Here is a 20,582-nt window from a genome sequence, read left to right on the forward strand (position 1 = left end):
ATTTCAAGAGTTCTGAAGGTGAGAACCACCTGAATGAGGAGGTGATTAGTCTGGGAACACACAGCTCAGAGGAGACAGAGCTCAAATCCCGGACTGGATTTTTACCCTATCTGGATTGGTTCCCCTGTACTGGGGAACTGCTACATAGAAAGGGCCTATCCCATCCACTCAGGGATGAGGGGTAGAGAAGGGGCTCTGGGTTGACCTGCAGTTTGCCCACAATGCAGCTCTTTAAACAACTTTACTGCAAGAATCTGAGCTCTGGATCTGTGGTCTGTGTAGGGGAGACCTCGTTCCGTGATGAGTGCATTGCCTTCTCTCTCTCCAACAGGACCAGAGTCTCTGGTTGGAAAAGGCTTGGGTGAAAGGAGGAGGAGGCCGGCTCCCCAGCAGGGCGTGGCATGGTAGCAAGGCCAGCTGGAGGCTACTGGGCCCCAGCCAGGGAACTGGCAGGGCCAGATGTACTGCCCCGGTCAGCATACTCAGGAGTCCTTGTCACACGTCCCAGGCTGCATCTGCACATGCTGTGTGCACACAAGATACCATGAAGACTTGAGTTCTGGCCTTCCCCCTCGTCCCAGCTCCTGAAGTGAGGTTGGAAAGCAGAAAGCCAGCCTGAGCCAGGGCAGCAGACAAACAGAGGCCACTTCTGCTCAAAATGCTTCAGGTATGAAAGCTGAGACAAGAGGGTGGTGAGTTCAGGGCTAGCCTGGGATACGTAGTATCAAAAAATAAAACTAATTCTCCCACTATCCTTCAAGCACTTAGAGCCAAAGGTCTTGGGCTGGAGAGATGGTTTAGCAGTCCAGAGGATGCACATTTGGTTCTGAACACCCACGTGGCAGCTCACAACCATTTTAAACTCTAGTGCCGCCTACTCTGGCCTCCTTGGGCACATGGTACACAGACATAGATGTAGGCAAAACCCGTATAATAATAATAATAATAATAATAATAATAATAATAATAGTCAAAGGTTTGTGTTTTGTAAAGGTGTCTTTGACATTAAAATTGTGCCCAGTGGTGTCAACTATAAGCAAGGAACTTCTGTAGCTGGAATATAGCTGTCCCGTGAACTTCTAGTAGTCACAGAGAAGGCCACTCTCAATATCATTTCATCAAGTCAGTTGATATTGTTTAATAAATAGGCCAGAAAATTATCTGAGCGTTTCTGGGCAGGATGCAGCGTGCAACCAAAGTTATGGAAGATTGTCCCTTGAATCACTAAGGCAAACTTCATTGTGTGTCATTTTTACATAGAGGTGTCACATAAAAAGTTTTATAAATAGAAAAAGTCCCAAAGGTCTCCCACAGACAGACAAGGAAGTCAGGAACATAAACAAAACAAAATAATAATAATAAAAAAGAACCCCACAGCCACCCCTCCCCCCAAAACCATCTGTTTCAAGTGCTTGATCATACAGTACTCAACATCTTTGGATATTTTACAATGTACAATTCCAAATGGCAGCCCAGAAGGGGAAAAAAAAAACAAACCAGCAACAAAATGACAAAAAGAACTAGCCAGTCATCTGAAAAAGTGAGTTTATAAGAAGTCATTACCTTTACAAAATAAAAACAGAAGCCTGACACGGGTGCCTTCCCTCCCCTGGGTCCCTCTGTTGGTTCAGAGTCTGGTTCAGCTACAGCCACTTGGCTGCTGGGGCAAACTGTGCATACTGGCAACTGTGTGAACTGCAGACAGGAATTTAAGAGGCAGCTGCCCAGCAGGTGACTGATGAGGATTGGGGGATCTGAGGAAAATCCTCCCTGATGGACTGTGGTCTGGTGGCACTGGCAGGCAGGGACTCTCTTGGGAGCTTCAGGAGGGATAGCGTCTACCATCTTCTCTGGCCTTTTTGTGTTTGTGTTTGGACATGAAGAAGCCAAGGCAATTGGTACAGGAAGAGCTGACTCTCCTGTACCCAGGGCTTGGGGCTCTGGGACTCCAAGCCTAGGCCTCCCAAGCCGGTGGATTCTCCTTCCTGGGGTCTCAAGAAACCAATACAAACTCAGGAAGCATGGGCCGGCAAAGCTGTCTCACTACTACCAACCCAGAACCAGTCTGACTTGCTACACAGCCCAGCCCAGCCCAAAGGACTCTACCTCCTTGCACGGGAGCCCTTTGGTCAAATATGGAAAAGGGGATCAGGGCTCAAACACAGAAGGGTGTCACCAGCAAAGCCCAGGCCTGGAGTCACAGCCTCAGCTCTAGGAGCAAAGAGCTGAGCCCTGGTTCTGTGACATTCGTAGGGTTGGGGGGACCCAGGCAGGTGGTGGCTGTTAGCCTCCTCCATCCCTCGGGTGTTAGCTAGCGGAGCCTGAACACTGAGGGAGTGTGGGGTTGAGCCAATGCTGACTCTCGTTTCCAGGGGATGTCTAGATATGGCAGTGGCCTGTCAGAAGTGAGGCAGAATTTGGGATTCCTGGAGCTACCTGTGGATACTGAAAGCCACGAAGCCTATCTTGCTCTCATTCCGTTGTTCCTGTCTAGTTCTGCCGCATGTCTCACGGAGGCTGACATGTTGGCAATGTGGAGGTGATGAAACCAACTCCAGTAACTGGGGGTGCTAAACTTCTGCCTTCCAAGGAACTCTTGTCCTAGGAACAGGTGTGAATATGTATGAGGTGGGGGAGGGGACTTTAAGTTACCACCCCCTTTCACAGCAGGGTGACTCTGAGGCACAGAGAGTTGACCCACCTAAGGTCACAGGTCAAACCGATATAAAATGGGCTTGCTCCATGCCAGCCCCTGGCTGCTGGAGGTCTTTCTGCCCAGTGGGGATGGTCTTCCCCCATGGTCCGGAAGCATTGCTCAATCGGAGCCGGGACCTCTGAGCTGGAACCTGACTCTGAGGGCAGTGTTGGGAGGGACTCTCCTTTCCATCCACCCCGCCTAGGGTCGAATGGCACAACCAAGGTGCATGGCCAGGACACAGTCCTCCTGCTAGCTCCTCCCAGCCAGCCCGGCAGAGTGCTCCCCCTCACAGCCCCGTACCGCAGCAAGGTGCTCCTGGCACCAGAGTGGAGCCTTCTGAGACTTGGCACCCTGTGTATTTCTATGTGAACCAGAGGCAGCCAGAGAGAGAGGTGTGTGTGTGTGGGGGGGGGGGGGGCGGTGTTCCAAACCCTCAAGGCAGAGATGTCTAGCTCCGACACCAGCAAAAAGGAGATGCTGCCCTCGAAGGCCAGGAAAGTTGCATCTCAGCTAAAATGTATTGTCTTTTTCTTTCTCATTTTCCCTTTGTGTTTTCAAACTAGAAAATTCAGGTCCACTGGATGGGGCAGGGCAGGCCTTAGAGGGACTTAAGACAGGATTTGGGACTAGGGTGGACCAGGGCCAGCCTAGTTGTTGGCTTCAGACATGGAGGCCACGTGGTTGAGGCCGGTGAGACCAGGGAGGCCAGCCAGGCCTGCCGCCCAGGGGTCGGGTAGCGGGAAGTAGGGTCGAGTGGCAGCCACATTCTCGGCCAGCGCCAGGGCCAGGAGGCCACCTGCGTTCCTTTCAGCCTCGAGCTGTGCGCGTCCGAACAGCTTCATCTGTGTCTCCTCGAACTGCCTTTCTAGCTCCTGCAGGCTCAGGGTGCCCTTGGGTGCCCCCAGGAAGTGCTTAGCGGGGCTAGGGCCCGGGAGGCACACGGCCGCGCCGCCCAGGTGGCCACCCACGTCGCCCAGCGCGGGTGGCATCACGAAGGCCGCCTTGTCGGGGGAGGGGCCACCCGGCCCGAAGAGCAGGCTGGCCGCTCTCCAGGCAGCGGGCTTGCGACCACGCCGGGGTCGCGCCATGCGGCAGCTCTGCCGCTTGATGTGGCGGTGCAGGTGGTCGGAACGCGTGAAGCTCTTGTAGCAGAACTCGCACTGGTAGGGCCGCACGCCCGTGTGGATGCGCATGTGGTTCTTGAGGTCGTAGTTGTGCACGAACTTGGCGTTGCAGTGAATGCACAGGTAGGGCCGCTCCCCCGTGTGCTTCCGCATGTGGATCTTCAGTTTGTCCTGCCTGCAACACAGAAGCCAGGATTTAGTCCCCGTGTGGAACACAGGTGCCCACTCTTCACACGCTTACCCACTTCAGGACCGGCTTCTTGTATCCATGGTGCCAACCTATAAGTAGGAGTCATCCTAAGACCGACCTTCGACCTCTGCCCAAATGTCTGCCTCGCCTCAGCGCTCAGGGTTAAAGCAGGAAGGATCAGCGTCCTGCAAGACACCCCACAACTCCTTGTACACAAAGGTTCGAGATGATTCTCCTACTGATTACTAGGGGTCCACCTCACATTCCGGAAGGCGGTCTTGTTGGAGAGATAGGTCAACACTCTGGTGTCAGCCCTGTAACAATGAGGGCCCTTCCGAAGCAGGATGCCCTTTGATCTCTGTTCTTGCTCATCCTAAGGCCTCAGTCCCACACCAGCCTGTCCTCAGCACTCATCCAGAGACCCTCTTGGTACTCGGTGCTGAGATCTCCTCCTGTGTGCTGGTGCTTTCTTACCTATGCCCTGGGCTCTGTGCTTACAGACAATTCAGGGCTGATGAAAGAATGGAGGCAGGGGGTGGGGGTGGAGGGGGCCAGGAGGGAAGCAGGCTGCTCTTGGGCAGAGCTCTGGAATTAGATGGTGGGGTGGGGTTCCAGCTGTTGGCCCCCCACCCACTTGCTGGGTGACCTCAGGCAAGTTAGGTTAACTGTTAGGCACAGCTGAAGCTAGAGGAAGAAACGGTGCCCGTTGTCTAGGGTTGCTAGAGACCCAGGGCTTGCTTAAGGGCGGCTCTGAAAGGAAAGATGATCTTCTGGTTTTGCTGTCTAAAGACTGAGAGCACCCAGGACACCAGTATGAAGAGCCTGTCTGGGGCTTGGGCTGAAGCACGCCTTCCAGGGATCACTCTTCAGCTTTTCCCCAAATGGCTAGAGGCCAGGAGCACCGTGTACTGTCTCCACCACCTCCTTGCAGGTGGGGCTTGGGCGGGGCCTCTGCTGTAATTCCAGGTTGGACTTTGAGGTCAGAGCAGATGTGGAGTCCAAGCCCCCTCCCTAGAATGTCCAGATTTAAATCGCCCTCACCATAACCCTGGGCAGCTGGGTGTTTGCTGGCCGCTAGAGGTCGCATGGGATCTCGTTTAGAAATTAGTTTTCCTGGGTGGATGCAAGAAGGGAAGATAGTCTTTGTGGGCACTGTCAGGTGTGTGTGTGTGTGTGTGTATGTGTATCCCCTCCTGTGTATAGGAGCCCTCCTTCTTCCTGTGCTCCCTGGGGCTCCCAGATCCTGGGCAGTGGGGAGTGGGACCAGCAGCAGACGAGGAAGGACATGAGGTACTCTGAGTCTTCCCACCAGACTTTCCTCCTTTCCACCCCTTCAGCCGCCCTTTCCTGCACAGTTCCGGGCTGTGGCTTCACAGCCCCCAGCAGCTCTACCCAGTGGCATCTGCAACCTAGGTGATCGTTTAGCATGAAGGGGACACAGGGAACACCTGGCTAGTGGGGTCTCTCCTGAGCAAGCAAGACCCGAGACACTTGGGACCTGAACATTCCTCTTCAAGGCAGGTCACCCGAGGGACAACAGAAAGCAAGGCTTAGCATGTCCAAAGTCCTGAGTTGAATTCTCAGCACTTGGGCGTGCAGGGCGGGGTGGGGGTGGGGTGGGGACCCAAATCTAAACTCAAGCCCTCAACCAGACAACAAGAGTCGGCAGCTCTTCTGGGCTGGCGATCTCATACCTATATGCTTGTCTTCCACAGTCAGGGAACAAGGCCCTCCTCTGCGCACTAGGCCCTCCCTGCATGCTGGGCTGGCAAGGGAGGACACCTGTTTAGAGGTGGCATGGGCGTGGTGTTTCCAGACAAGGGCTTCTGTGTGTATACATAAAACTATCCCATAACGGTGGGTGCTTTGGGACACAGGAGGCAGTAAGCACATGTGTGAGTGCACAGAGATCCTGGTGGGTGAGAGAAGGGACACACGGAAAGGGACAGCCTGCATGCAAGTCATCACACGCTCACAATGGTCTATCCTGATCTCCCTGGAACCCATTGAAGACCAATCCCTCCAGGCACTGAGGGCAGAGACAAGCAGCTCAGAGCTCCCTCACCTCAGCTATCTGAATGGACTCTGGGAACTGGGAGCAACCTTAGGAGGACTTGCTTCATGAACTCGAGTGACACCTTGGGAACCAGGGCCTGGAGGTGGCACATAACTGGACAGAGGCAGAAGTTGATCCAACCCTAGGCCTCTTGATGACCACCTGATGCTCTTTTCAAAATGCCACGACCCACAGCAAACTGAGGAGCCCAGTGGTCATTGCTTTGATGACAGGTGACAAACACTGTCAGTTGAGAACTTCTTGGTGTGTGTGAATACAATTTTTTTATATTTTACATTGTGTGTATGTGTGTGTGTGTGTGTATGCATACACATTCACGCATGTCTGGATGCTCATTCCTGTGCTACAGTGGGCCAGAGGACACCCTTTGGGGATCAGTTCTTTCTTTCCACCACATGGATTCTGAGGATAAAACTCAAGTTTTCAGGCTTGGCTGTGGTGGCAAGTGCCTTTCTCCACTGTGCTGCTTTGTCACCAAGAAGATGAGCATAGACCCCACCCTCTCTCGCTGGCTCTGCATGCCTGCCTCTTATCTCCTTACATTTTCCTGCATTGGAGACGCAGCCCAGTTAGAGCAGCTTTTCCTTCCAGCCCAGAGGGAGGCTCGTGGTAAGAAAGAGCGATCGGGGTCTTATGAGCTTGTTTTAGTGTAAAGCAAGGCCAGGATCTGAACCCCAGCCTCTGGGAGGCCCCCAGTCAGTCTGAAGTCTGTCACCACTGTCCACCAGACTTCCTGTGGCTTGAGGGTCTGATGTGACTCTTCCTGCCAAAGCTGATGATATCTCATGAGCTTATCAAGGTTCTCAGAGCTGTTGAAAGGGGTTCACTAGAAAAGAAAGGGAAGAAAGCTAGAGCAGGCTTTGTTGATGCCCGGGAGAGGGGTTTAGTATCCAGCCAACACCATTGCTGGACAAAGTTGGGACTACTTGTGAGGGATTCTGCAGAAAATAGTGATGTCGTAGCTCTTAGGAAGCCAGTGCTGCCTAACCTTTGCCTGGGTGGCATGTCCTTCAAGGGACCTCTACTGTCTGTGGGGAAGTAGCTTCTCACCTTGCTTCCCTTCTTGCTGTCTGATGTGGTGAGGCTGCTCTTTAGGAGCTTCGGGCCAAAAGGCCAGGAGAGGCATAGGGCAGGGCCTCATGGCCTGTGGCCAAGTATGCAATAGAAGGGGAAGGAGGACTCGGGTCCTTCTGGTAGCAATGGTTGTCCCTGGGGAAACTAAGTGCTCAGAGGTCAGCTTCAGGGTAAAGTCAGGTGACATCCACCAAGCCAGCAGAGCCTCTTCCCATTTTCCCTCTATTTCTGGACTTATCTGAGGTGTCCTCTCTCTAGAGCCTTTGAGATCCTTCCCTTTGTCTCCTGGACTCTGATAACTGAGGGTGGAACCAGCTGAAACTGAGAGCTCACAAGGAGCATTAGGTAAGAGCAGGTTAGGAGAAGTCCCTCTTCCTAGAGACCCATAGGTCTTGAAGGTAGCAGACAGGACTTGGGGGCGGCAGGGGTTCTGCTTGGAGAATTCAATCTGGGAAGTGCTATATGTGTCCAAAGGAAAGGTGTGGCATCTAGACAACACAACTCAGAGTCCATTATCATGGAAGAAAGGCCTCAGAATACCCATGGGGAGGCTGAGGTAAACCAGAGGCCTAAGTTCCGCCCATCACTGAGGAGAGAGACAAGGCCCTATCGGCCTAGGAGCTTAGCTGTGGAAGGAAGGACTGAGCCTAGAGCCTTTCAGTCTTTTCTGTCTTTCAGCTGGAATTCCGGGTCTGGAGGCAGCCACCCTGCTGAAGAGCCTCCACAAGGAGAGGGAGGAGGGGGGTGCAATCGATGGTGGCTAAGGAGCTCAGCCCAAAGCATATCCTCATGAAAGGGGTGTGAGGGAACTTGCTTCAGAGAGGATCACAGGGAAATCTCAGCCTGGAAGGTCAAGGCTAGGGCTTCGGATGGATAGCTTTTGGCTGGACAGGAGAGGATTCTCTCAGGGAGAGATTTCTCTCAGGGTAGCCCTGGGGAGGACCATAAGCAAAGGGCCAGTGGCTCTGAAGAATGTGAAGGGGAGCGGAGCGTGTCAGTCCACAGTGAGAGAAAGTCCCTGACGGGAGTCTGGATTCCAGCAGCATCTCCTCTGCAGTTCCTGCCCCTGACCTTGGAGAGCAGCTCCTGAAGTCTGTCTGATCTTGTTCTGAAGGGCCAGGGCAGTGGGAACCAGGAGTGGGGGAGGAATGCAGTTGCTGAGACAGGCCTAGAGCACAGGTGGCGGTCATCTTGTGAAGGAGGAGAAGGAGGAGGAGGAGGAAGAAGGGGAGGAGGAGCGACCCTGGGGCAGGCAGGGTGGAGCCTGATAGCCAGAAACTCTGAGCTGAGCTGACCTGCAGGGATAGGGGACTGTACGCACAGAGGCCACCGGAAGTGGCCTTCAGGAATTTGTTGGGAGGAAACACTGTGGAATTCCATTCTTCTATACAAAACACCATCATTTTCTGGACACAGGGAACTCCCCTGGAGAGTGCTCTAGGGTCTGGAGAAGTAACAGTTTATTTGCAAGGACTACACAAGTTTGAGATTTTGCTGGGGAAAGGCAGGGCCTAGAGACTGCACTGAACACTCAGAAGATTGGCTTGTGGGAAATCAGAGGGAGGCGCAGGAAGGAAGGAAGAAAGAAGTTTCTAGCAGCTCAGGGTGGGTTCCCTTCCAGGCCCCTTCACGTCTCTCCCACCTATCGTGCGGCCTGTGGGCTGAAGGCATGGAGAACAAGCTAGAGGCACACACAGGGAGCCAGCAGCTATGGCGCCTCCTCGCTCAGGGCTGTAAACGCCGCCCGGAGCATCCCCACATTCGTTTCTGTGCGCCATCTGAAGTCCACACGGGTCGTGTCTACCACACAGGATCTCCAGGCACAAGCTCCGAGAACTTCTTAGGCTACCATCACCCCAGGCATCTGTCAACTGTAGATTCCCCAGCCCCAGCCAGGGCCTGCTGATCGTAAACTGCAGCCAGCCTGTTTACTCCTTCAGTGGCTGGGGTGCATCGAGATCTGCTACAACCAGAACAGAAAGCAGATGGGGGTGGGTCCTGCCTGGAGGAGATTTCTAGAAGAAACTAGAAACAGGCCTGGTAGGGTGGGGAGATGGGCGGATGATTCCAGGAGAAGGAAGAGGCTGGAGAAGACTCTTCATGGTTTGCATTTCATTAGAAACCTCCAGTTTGAGAGAAACATGCAAATTGGAAGGTTGTTCCCTTGGTCATTCTGTCCAATAGGCATAAGAAGTTAGGGCAGAAGAACATAAGAAGTTGGGGCATCAGCAGCTACATTTGGTCTGCCATTGACATCTTTCCCGTGGGGTCCCTGTTACTCACTGCCTTAGCTAAGCCTTGCCCAGGCTGTAGGCCAGCTGGCTCAGTGGAAGCAACTGAATTGAGGAGAAGAGAGGACGAGACTTAGGGACAGCCTAACTCAACAGGTTTCAGTGTGCTGGGATGTTATCAGGGTGAATCTGGGAATTTGGGGGTGCAGCTGCCTTGTGAGATAACAGGGGCCAGCATCTCAGGTCTGCTGTAGCTATCTGCCAAGAGGAAGGGCACAAAACCAGGGTGAGTTATCCCTCCAAGCCCCCTGGAAGTATCCAGGACATGTTCTGTTTGTGGTTTCCATCCCAGAAGTAGCTTGGAAAGCCTCAGTGTCATCCTTCAAAGCCAGATTGCCTGCTGGGCCATTTCAGCAAAGCCCTGGTCACCTGACTGCATTCCAAAGCCCCTCCTCAGCTACTTCAAATAGAGTTCCCCTCAGCTCACTGACAGCTGCCCTTGTCACCCTGGTGACAGGCACGGCCAGCAGGTTGGCATGGTATATGATTCAAAGATGGAATCCATCTAAGAAGGCCAAAACATTATGCTTACTATCAAAACTCAAAGCAATAAAATTCCAAGAAGCGCTGTCAGAATGAATAGGTCTGTTAAGCCTAGCAGCAGTGGAAAAGGACCTAGCTCAGTAAACCATAGCTGGGAGTCAGGCTTGGTCCACACCAGACACACTGAAACAATGTGAGGATGCTCATCAGGTCTTCCACTGTGAAACCTAGCTGAGAAGACCTGCCTTACCCAGGAACACAATGATACCAACAGGTCAGATTAAAACAAAAAAACAAAATAAACAACCCCCAATAACAACAATGCAAACAAACAAACAAAAAACAAAGCCTTTGAAAGTGCCCAGCAGTGATGGTTGGGACCCCCATATCCTCCCACCCCGATGGTTTTGATTACAAAAGTCATGGTACACATTTGCTGGGTGGAGGATGGCTGTGATTTCAGATCTCAAGTTCCCTTCTGGTAATGTGGAGACATAAGGAAGAGAACGTGATAGGGGCCCACCCTGTCAGGAGGAAGGAAAGGGCCTACAGGAACCTCTGAAGCCTCCGATTCCTGGACTTCATTGTCACAGAAGGACTGAGATTCCAGTCCCAACTCTGTGATTGTCCAGCTGCTCATAGGAGCGGCCCTGGGGATGTCCAGGAAACACTGGCACCAAGCACCAACAGGACCTCCCTCCATGGGACCTGCCTGGCGCCTCCGTTCTCTCCCCAGCACAGCTCTGCTCTGACCTGTTTCTATGTTGTGGTTCACCCTATTATTGAAGCTGAGAAATGGCTGTAGGCTATCATCCCACAGCCTCTGCCCTGGCCCCTCCCCCACCATCTTTCCGCTGCAGCTGCGCACCTGGTGAAGCGGACCTCGCAGATGCTGCACATGTACGGCTTCTCCCCGGTGTGGGTCCTCATGTGCCGGGGCAGCTTCCCAGCCCCCATGATGACCTTGTGGCAGATGGGGCACTGCTGAGAGGCCTTGGGCTTTAGCTTGCGCTCCTCCACCAGCGGCCAGGGTGGGAAGAGGCTCCCCAGGTGGGTGGCACTCAGGAAGTTGAGATAGGCACCATAGTCATTCTCTGCCTTGATGGGGCCCAGCGGCCCACCGGGCAGGTCAGGAAACATGTCCTTGAAGAAGTCGCTAGAGAAGGGAGGGGGTGGGGGCGGAGCCAGCTCCTCTTTCTCCTCCTCCTTGATTTTGCGGTTCTTGACGACTAGATCCAGTGGCCCGCTGTCCATGGGCTGCTCAGGCAGCTGGGCAAAGGCACCAAAGTCACCCGGCCAGAGGTGTGGGAAGAATTCTGGGGCAAACGGAGATAAGGAGGGTCTTCTGTCAGGGATGTTGGCTTTGGGGTACAAGTTCTCCCTCAGCAGAGATTCAATGGAGAAGTCCCGGATCACTCCCAGATGGCCAGGGCTTCCGGGCTGGAAGGAGTCGGGGAAGTCCCTGGGTGTGTCCGAATAATCCTTCTCTGCGAGACTGTCTGTCTTGGAGGGGCTTTGGGGGCAGTTGATGTCCTGGGGGTCAGGCAAGTTTTCCTGGTCAGCAAAGTCCTCTGTGTCATCCTCCTCCTCCTCCTCTTCTTCCTCTTCCTCCTCCTCCTCCTCATCTTCATCTTCATCATCGTCATCATCGTCCTCCTCCTCCTTGTCGTCCTCCTCACCGACATTGCTCCCGGGCTCCATGATCTCCAGGCACACATTCACGATGCACTGGATCTCCAGCATCCTGGCGGCATTGAGGATGTGCTTGACGTTGGAGGCGGTGATGGTGAGCGTGGAGGTGTAGGCAAACTCCAAGATGGCGGCCAGAGCTTCAGGCTGGACAAAGTCGATCTCATAGACATAGGGCTGGCTGGCCAGGCTCCCCGCCGTGAAGAGCTTCTTGAAGTACTTGCTGCAGGCCGCCAGCACCGAGCGGTGGGTTCGGTACTCTTGCTCCTGGACCACCAGCAGCACGTCGCACAGCAGCCCCGAGTGCCGCTGCTCGTTGAGGCTGCACAGCACCTCGCTGCTGTGGTTAGGGAAAGGGATACCGATAAGCTCATCGACGTCATTGGCCATGTTCTCAGCCAGAGCCCTGCAGGGACACACAGAAAGGGAGACCAGTTAATGGGCTCAGCGGCTTGGGGGCTCTTAGACCAAGCCTCACCTGTGGGTCGCAACCCAACCCAAGCTAGGGTTTTTCTCTGCATCTTGACTCTTGGCGTTAGCATCTTAACAGGCAGTGAGCATCCGCGGCTTAGGAAAAGTCACCTAGACCTCGTGACTCAGAATTCTGCCTTGTTAATGGGTGGCATCCTGCTCTCCTACGGGGACTCCTGGTGACTCTGCAGAGAGATGCTCACAAATCCCACAGGTGCTGAAGCCATCTCACACTTTGTACAAGTTACCAGGAAGTCAGCATGGGGGCACGTGGTCTATCTCCTGACCTTGCTTCTGGCTTCACTGTGCCACAATGTCTGCCATTTGCAGGTCAGCAGTTCTACACATGGGCACGTAAGCTGTTTCTCTCATAAGCAGACATTTAAAGTCGGAATGGATGCGAGTACTCTGCTTTCTCAGGGCTGGCTGGCTAATCTCACAGCTCTTTAAAGCCCAAAGAGACAGAGTCTGAGGCTTCTGGACAACATGGATGGTCTCTGACTTACAGTGATTTGATACAGGACTGTTGACTTCGTGGTAGGGTAAAGGCTACACATTTGGTCATTCCTTTATCCTCTTTCAGCACAGCAAGTCAACAAAGTATAAGATGCTTGGTATTTTTATTATTAATATGGTTTGTATTCAATGATTTTGCTTAGCTATAGGTTAATGCAGATGCTCTGAACATTTGGCAGAAGGTCAGGCATAATAAATACATCTTTAAATCTTAAAATTTATTATTATTATTATTATTATGATGATGATGATGATGATGCTCCTGTGCATAGACCACATGGTTTATGTGGAGGTCAGAGGACAACTATGTTTGTCTCTCTTTCTAGCTTTATGTGGTTCCAGGGATCAAGCTCAAGGCTAAAATGAAAAATAGCGACCACTCCAAAAGCAGATAAGGCTGGGGATAAAATGAATTACTCACACTTTTCAGCCCTCGCTGAAAAGCCCCACAAGCATTTTTAAAGAGCTAGCTGCTCAACGACCCTCCCCCCCCCCCCCCCAGCAAGCGTCTGGGAACACAGGAGAAAGGCAAGAGTCTGGTTTTTAGTATCTTCATTAAATGGCTGGCTAAGAGTGCAGTAGACTCCCAGTTCGTCGGAGTCCCACTCACCTATGAAAAGGAATATTCTGATCCTCTGATCCTCTCAGTAGCTTGGATGGATCTCCAGGGAGTCGGAATGAGAGGACAGACTCAGTCCCCAGATATGTACTTCTGAGGCAGCACCCTTGAAACTGCCACTTGTTAGAGGCAGAGAATGTGTGAGGGTTTCCAGCAGTAGGCAGGGGAGTACTGGAGGGAGGGCAGGGGAGGGGGTGTGGCTATAAAGGAGCACAGGTGGGGGTGGGTCTCGTGTGCTGGACACGTGGCTAAGACAGTGGCTGAATACCAGGTGGTGTCTGGTCTGTAGCAGTATAAGTATCTTGTGATACTATGCTGTGGTTTGGGAAATGTAGATGTAGCAGTAAAGAAAGCCAGGTGGAGGGTCCAGGTAATTCCTCTGTGCTTTCTGTTATAAGCCTGTGTGAAACTATCCCAAAAGAGAAAGTTTTGCTTAAAAGAAGCAAATGATACAAAATAGCCTAGGACAGTCTATGTGGCATGTACTGGCTGGTTTTGCGTGTCAACTTGACACAAGCTGGAGTTATCATAGAGAAAAGAGCCTCCCTTTAAAAAATGCCTCCATGAGATCCAGCTGTAAGGCATTTTCTCAGTTAGTGATCAAGAGTAGGAGGGCCCGCTGTGGGTGGTGCCATCCCTGGGCTGGTAGACTTGGGTTCTTTAAGAAAGCAAGCTGAGCAAGCCAGGGGAAGCAAGCCAGAAGGCAGTATCCCTCCATGGCCTCTACATCAGCTTCTGCCTCCAAGTTCCTGCCCTGTGTGAGTTCCTGTCCTGACTTTCTTTGGTGATGAACAGCAATGTGGAAGTGTAAGCCGAATAAATGCTTTTCCTCCCCCAACTTGCTTCTTGGTCATGATGTTTCATGCAGGAATACAAACCCCTGACTAAGACAGTGGCTGAATACCAGGTGTGTCTTTCAAGGCCATGCAGCTCCAGGAGGGTGAGTTTGTGGGTGGTTTGAATGGAGCCTTCTGGGCAGCCCTTTGAAACCTGGGTCAGAATGCAAACCTCAAGTCCCTGAGCTGTGTGTGGAGGCAGGTTCAGCGTGATTTCTGTGCAAGAACAAGGGGAACTGAGGACACTTGTCCCAGGGCCAGAGCTCCCTGCCTCAGATGTTCAGGACCATGAGAAGACTGGGAGGACAAGGCGGGACCACCTGGCCAGAGCTTAACAATGGGTTTCTCAGATAAGGACTCAGGCCGCCATCTTTGCTCAGGCCTTGGCTCTCCTCTGACTGTCATGATAACTTCTGTGTCACCAGTGAGAAGCACCAAGTATGCTGGGTAATCGCACCAATGGGGGAGAGGGGTGCTGAGATCTGCACCTGTGGCTTGGCTCCCTGAGTCTGCTGGACCCCACATGGGCTTCTGCCTCTTATAGTAAAGGTAACCAAGCTTGGTCAGGACCTTTCCTGTCACAGTCAGAGTCTCAGGGATACTTGAAGGGGATGGAAACTTCCCAGGGAGGCGGAGGAGTAGTCCTGCCCTCTAGAGAGGCTGGGCAGGCTGGAGCAGGTTCGGGGCAGTGGACCACCTGCACCTTTCTCAGTCTAGGGAAAGGGCTTCTAGCTCATTCCTGGGAAGACTGCTGCTAGCTCTCCCGGCAGCTTTCTGCCTCTTTCCAGTAGCCCCTTCCACACTCTGCCAGTGAAAGAGAACAGAGAGAGAGGACAGGATATGGGCTTCACCAGGATTTCCAAGCCTTTTTTTTTTTTTTTTTTTTAAATCGAATCCCCTGAAGTTCAGGCTGGTCTTGAACTCTCCAGCTTCTTCCTCCCATGTACTGGTGTACAAACATGTTCTACTATGCCCAGGTTTATGGGGTACTGGGGGGGGGGGGTGTTGCATGTATGCTAGGCAAACTACCAATTGAGCCACAACCTCAGCCTAGTTCACCTTCTAAAAACAGCTGTGGGCTTGCACACACCTAGAAGGGCTTGTTGCCACCACAGGCCCCTCCACTGTGCTCCAAAGAGCTCGCTGCAGCTCTACTCTCCAAGCCCAGCTCTGCTTTCATACCACAAGCATTCGCTCACAATGTGTTCCTGGCAGAATATTACACAACAGAATCCCAGGTATATCCCATGTACTCCAATGTTCCACTCCATGACCCCATCTCCACACCTCAAATCAGGCACCAGGTCCCTCTCTAGTTTTTGATCTTCAGCACCTTGCTGATACTGTCTTTTAGTTTAGCTGCCTCTGTACCGTCATGTGTGAAAATCTGCCTGTGCATCCCTGCTAGCACCTAAGCTGGAACAGGGCACATGGAGCCATTAAAAGCTCAGCGCACAGCTGGTACATATGCTGTAAGAATCTGGTAAGGACTGTCCTTATTCATGCAGAAATTACTTCAGGGTAGATCTTTTACTATAATAGAGTGTTCCGAGGGGATCTGGGAAGGTTTGGGCTGACAACTGACCTCCGAAGGAGGTCATGAAAGACATGGTTGTTTTAGCCTTGTTTTTTTGGGTCAGAAGAAGGCCATGTTGGGAGGATGCTCAAGTAGCACTGTGAAAAGGGTCATATGGCAAGGGACTGAGGCTTCCTGACAACAACCATGCCACTTGACAGCTGTGCAAGTGACCCAACTTGAGTGGCCCTCCCAGTCCCCCATCAGACCTTCTACCTTGGCAGCCCAGGTAACATTTGGCTATACACAGCCATCTGAGAGACAGAACCAGAGCCACTACTGAAGCTCTGACCCATAGAAGATACAAACAATACGTGCCCACTCTCACCTTAGCTACTCCATTTCAGAGTTTGTTACATAAAGCAGACAACTGATGGAGGACCACTGTTTGGTTTACAGATGTTATAGGTCTGGGACTTTTATCCTGACATTTTCTGGTAGATGGCAATTCTATGTGTTAGTGTCAAGAAGTCCACACGAGAGTGAATTTATTGGGGACCCGACAACTTGTTCTAATTCCCATAAAGCCATCCTTGAGTAACTGAGCCTGGGGCATGAACAGCCTTGCCCTCTAAGTGAAAGCCAAGGCTGGCGAAATGCAGGACAATTAGTGTTCACAAAAAGACACAGTTTTGTTTGCTGAGAACTTAAGCTATTAAACTTAACAATGGTTGGAAATGCTTCTGTGCTCTGAGGGTATTCCAGAACATAGTTAGTCTTACAATTGTCTCATGTGTACTTGAAAATACTTATACTGTCTAGGTTTAGGCATTGATTATAGTTCAATTTTTACTTTTTGTTTGTTTGTTTGTTTGTTTTGGGGCAGTGTTAAGAATTAAACCAGGATCTGGGACATGCTGGCCAAGTACTCTACCACTGAGCTACATTTTTGGCCCTATAAAATGTTCTATATTCATATTAATACTGCATATATTCAATAGGAAAATATATGATAAAATACATATGAACATCACCCACCATAACAGGAGGTTTATCACTTTCATAAACAGTCATTAAATTTTGCCTTCTCTATTTGAAGACTATTGTGGTCATACAAATTTGTCTGTCCTCAGGGAGAACTCCCTCCTCTGCCTTCCTAGAGGAGCCAGGGCCTGTGACCAGGTGTGGCATTGTGTCTCACTGTGTGAAGAGTAGATCTAAGCCTTCAGCTGGGACGCAGAGTGTCTCCCGGGCTGCTGAGCTTATAGGACAATGTCCCCTTTGGGATCTAGAATCATGAAGATACAGCTGTGGTTACATGGCTTTAGAGTCCTCCCCATCTCTCATTGTGTCAGTGGAGGACCATGAGAGACCCGGTAACAGACATGACCATGAAAAGCTTGGGAGGGGTTAACAGGCTGGTGACCTTGACACCTCTTGTTCCCCTGGCTACGTGCCCTGTGTTTTGGTTCACGGTCTTGTTCTATTCCTAGTGGAAGGGATGGACTCATAGTAACTCAGGGGTATTTCCCCAGACAGAAGACTAACCTCAAGGTATGCGCTGGGAGGGGAGCACTGTACTCAGGAAGCAGGCAGGGGCCCTCCAGTGGCTGTTTCATTGCCTCTTTGGGAAGAAACACCTATGTTCTATTAACTTCATCTAGAGGATGAAGCTTCAGGGAGCTTCATCTAGCAACCCTGAAGTTCCCATGCTGTGGTGATCTAGCAGACAGCAGTGTCCAGGAGAGGAAGCCATGCCCCTCCCCCACTTTCTTACCCAAGCTTTACATCCCTTCTCCCCTGCCCCTTCCACCCATTTTCCTCACCCAAGCCAGGGTGAAGACCAAAGCCAAGAATAACACAGAGGGAAAACAAACACACGTGCCTGCACGCAGATGCTCAACAGCAAGGGGCAGTGTTAAGAATTAAACCAGGCTTGCTAAGAACTGTAAGCGGCTAGTGGGAAGGAAATAGCAAAGTAGATTAGGAATAAAGACACAGGAGAGAGTGGGAGGGGGCTCAGGTATGGAGGAAAAAGGTAATTAGGTATGATTACCATTCTAGAGTATACCAGGCCTAACTTAGCAGGTCCTTGTTCTCTGCCACAGTGGAAGTTTCTAGAATCCAGATGTGCCCAAGTAATGGATGTTCAACTATCAAATGAGTCTTTACTCTCTCAGAACCGTGCCTCCAAGAGGCCAAAGGCACCCAGCCCCGGTACTCAGCACTGAGAGCACATTAACAGCTGCCATCATTTACCAAGTGTCTGTCACACCTGAGTCATCGCACGGTTAATCCTTTCTCAACTAACTGTTGAAGGCATGTGTTCTTAGCCTCATTCACAGTGCTCGGATAAAGAGCAGCTCAGCAGCGCCCAAGGCCACACAGATGGCAAGCGTCTGCATGCTCTGCGCCCCGTCGTGTTGCAAGCAAAGGCCTTTGTCCTGCCATGTCCAATTTGGGGACAGAGAAATCTGAACTTTTCTCTCTGAAGGATGACTGTCTCTTATTCAAGGATTTGATTTGAGGCCATCATGAAAGTTGTGTCTCACATGACTGAGACCCACACTTGTAGATAATGGGGTAGGTGGCTTGGAGCCCTGTGAGAGGGGAGGCGTGGAGAGAAAGGCACGGGGCCCTGTGGGTGTTCGATCAGAGGTCTTTCTAGGAGCAAGGCCTTATCTGAGCAGTGGGGGATAGAGGGTGGTCTATGGGACCCCACAATAACCTACCCCATTTGAATCTAGAAGGTTTTGGATTTCTAGAATTCCTTCCAAAAATGTGTTTAACCTGGATCCTGGGGGTTCTCAGACAGCTTGTCCTTAGAGGCGCCCAATAGCAGTGGCTCTTCTGTTCAGGGCTCACGGCAGACAGTCTCTGGGGCTTCTCCTCCTGGGGTGCTTTTCTCCTTCCTATACATAGGGGCCATGTCTTCTCCAGTGCTATGAGGACCCAGGGAGGCACGCCTGTGTTCCGGAACAGTCAGCAGAGAGGAATTCAGAAAGGACAACTGTCACAAACAGGGCTCTTGGGTAGGTGGGACTGTCCAGGAATCGATCTACCTTCATAGCTATGTTCTTAAGGCACTTTCCCACAAGGCCTTCTGGGAACAGTCTCTCTGGTCTCCTGTACCCTCCTTGGCATGCACCAGGCCTCATAACCTATTTCGTGTCTCAGGAACTCCTAATCCAATAAGGCAGGCAGGGCTTGGAAAAGCATGTCCATTTTTCAGATCAGAAAAATAAGGCACACGGGGGAGCCTGTGCCCAGGAGCACGTGGCAAGTTAGTATCCGAGAGACCAGCAGTGCGGTGCGTCAATGCTTGTCCAGCCCCCGTTAGACTGCAATGCCCTTGACTTGTGCAGGACTGCCTGGCTAACAGAAGCCCCTTGCTGGCATTCCCTTGCTGGGCACATTGTACCCACTGCTGTCCTTGATTTGCTAGTCTTGGGAATGAGGAATTGAGTGTGTAAGGGAACAGGTTGGCCCAGGGTGGCAGGCACACTGAGGTCTTGGCAAGACTTATTGCTCCAAGGATAACTTGGTGTGGAGCAGACTTCGCTTTTTCTCTGTCTGTGTCATTCTAAGGATACCACCAAGCCATGAGGAATAGGAAATGGTTCTGGCCGGGGAGGAGAGTTGATTTTCTTTAAGGGTGGCTCCTGGTAGGTTGACTATGCTCCAGCAGATTGCCCCACACTCATGAGTTTATGTAGGTAACCAACAGTGGGGGGCGGGGGTGGAGGCTCAGAGCCCTGTGATAAGTTAGACTTGGTAGGTTATTAAAAAAAAAAAAAAGATGGGAGAGGATGGGAGCTAGAAAGTGATCTAAGAAGAGTTAAAGAGAAGGAATGGAGGAAATATGATGAAAATGTATTGTTGTGCATGTATGAAATTCTCCAAGAACAAATCCACTATATTAAAATTAACTAATAAATTGACCTTAAAAAGATTGGCCCAAGCCAGGCGGTGGTGGCGCACGCCTGTAATCCCAGCACTCTGGGAGGCAGAGGCAGGTGGATTTCCGAGTTTGAGGCCAGCCTGGTCTTCAGAGTGAGTTCCAGGACACAGCCAGGGCTATACAAAGAAACCTGTCTTGAAAAAAACAAATACCAAAAACAAACAAACAAACAAACACAAACAAACAAAAAGGTTGGCCAGGAAAAACAAAGAGATATCAGTAACGGAGGTGGGACAGCCCCAGGCCTCTGCCTTGGGACCCCAGACATCTGAACACGGTCTCGTTTGCCACTCACGATGCATTTGTTTTTAAATTTGTTCTGGTCACATTTCCATTTGTGAAGTTCATTTGCTGGGATTTGAGAATCACACAGCTAGAAAACAGTGGAGGGCCTCTATGTCCTTATCTGCCGTGGCTGCCGTGGTAGTGTGACTTGGGGACAGTTCTGGTGCTATGTTAGGTGATGCAGAGTGCCACTCAGCTCTGCAAACCTGAGCCTCAGCACGATGTTGCTCTCTGCCAATCCCCTGGGCAGGTGGCCCAGCTAGCAGGGTCCCTCTCCCCTACCTCTGTCTCCAGCTCCTAGCTAGTCCATGCCCTGCCCTGGAGCATGACAGTCACCTGGCGGGATTAGTGGTTTTCATGGGGGCAGAAGGGTGCTATGCAGGGGCAGGTGCCACGTAGACTTGCTCTGGAGACCCAGGAATTGGACAGTGGCGGTGTCCCTTGAACAGGTCTTTATTTTCCATAGTCCTCAGGCACTGAAGTAGGTGGTGGGCTAGCTGGGAAGGAGGGTGAGGAGTCCTGGCTCAGGCCATTTGTTCTGGGTGTGCCTCAGCCTGGCTTTGGAAGATTCCCCAAGCAGAATGGCTACACCCCTGAGCCCCAGCATGCCCCTAAGCCTCGGATGCCCCAGAGGCTGGGGCCAAACATGTGGGCTGGGAGGCTGGGCAGAGCTACTTCAACTTCTATTCTGTGCCCCACCTGCTGCAAGCACCCTGGGCAGAGTGCCCACACTGGGTGAAGCCAGCCACACC

At 51.8% G+C, this 20,582-nt stretch overlaps 1 protein-coding gene across 4 annotated transcripts in view; it reads right to left on the reverse strand.

Moving 5' to 3' along the window:
* Positions 1–1,528: 1,528 nt before the first annotated feature.
* The window catches only part of Zbtb7c (zinc finger and BTB domain containing 7C), a 332,122-nt gene continuing 313,068 nt past the window's right edge, over positions 1,529–20,582 (reverse strand). For all 4 annotated transcript variants that reach the window (XM_052155626.1, XM_052155627.1, XM_052155624.1 and 1 more), the window contains 2 exons: positions 10,806–12,032; positions 1,529–3,997 (listed from right to left, as the gene is read on the reverse strand). In XM_052155626.1, the coding sequence (XP_052011586.1) occupies positions 3,346–3,997; positions 10,806–12,016 (1,863 nt within the window). In that variant the 5' untranslated portion in view covers positions 12,017–12,032 and the 3' untranslated portion in view covers positions 1,529–3,345. The remainder of the gene's footprint in view (positions 3,998–10,805; positions 12,033–20,582) is intronic.

Source organism: Apodemus sylvaticus, chromosome 13 (genome assembly GCF_947179515.1).
Source record: "Apodemus sylvaticus chromosome 13, mApoSyl1.1, whole genome shotgun sequence".
Taxonomy (NCBI): Eukaryota; Metazoa; Chordata; class Mammalia; order Rodentia; family Muridae; genus Apodemus; species Apodemus sylvaticus.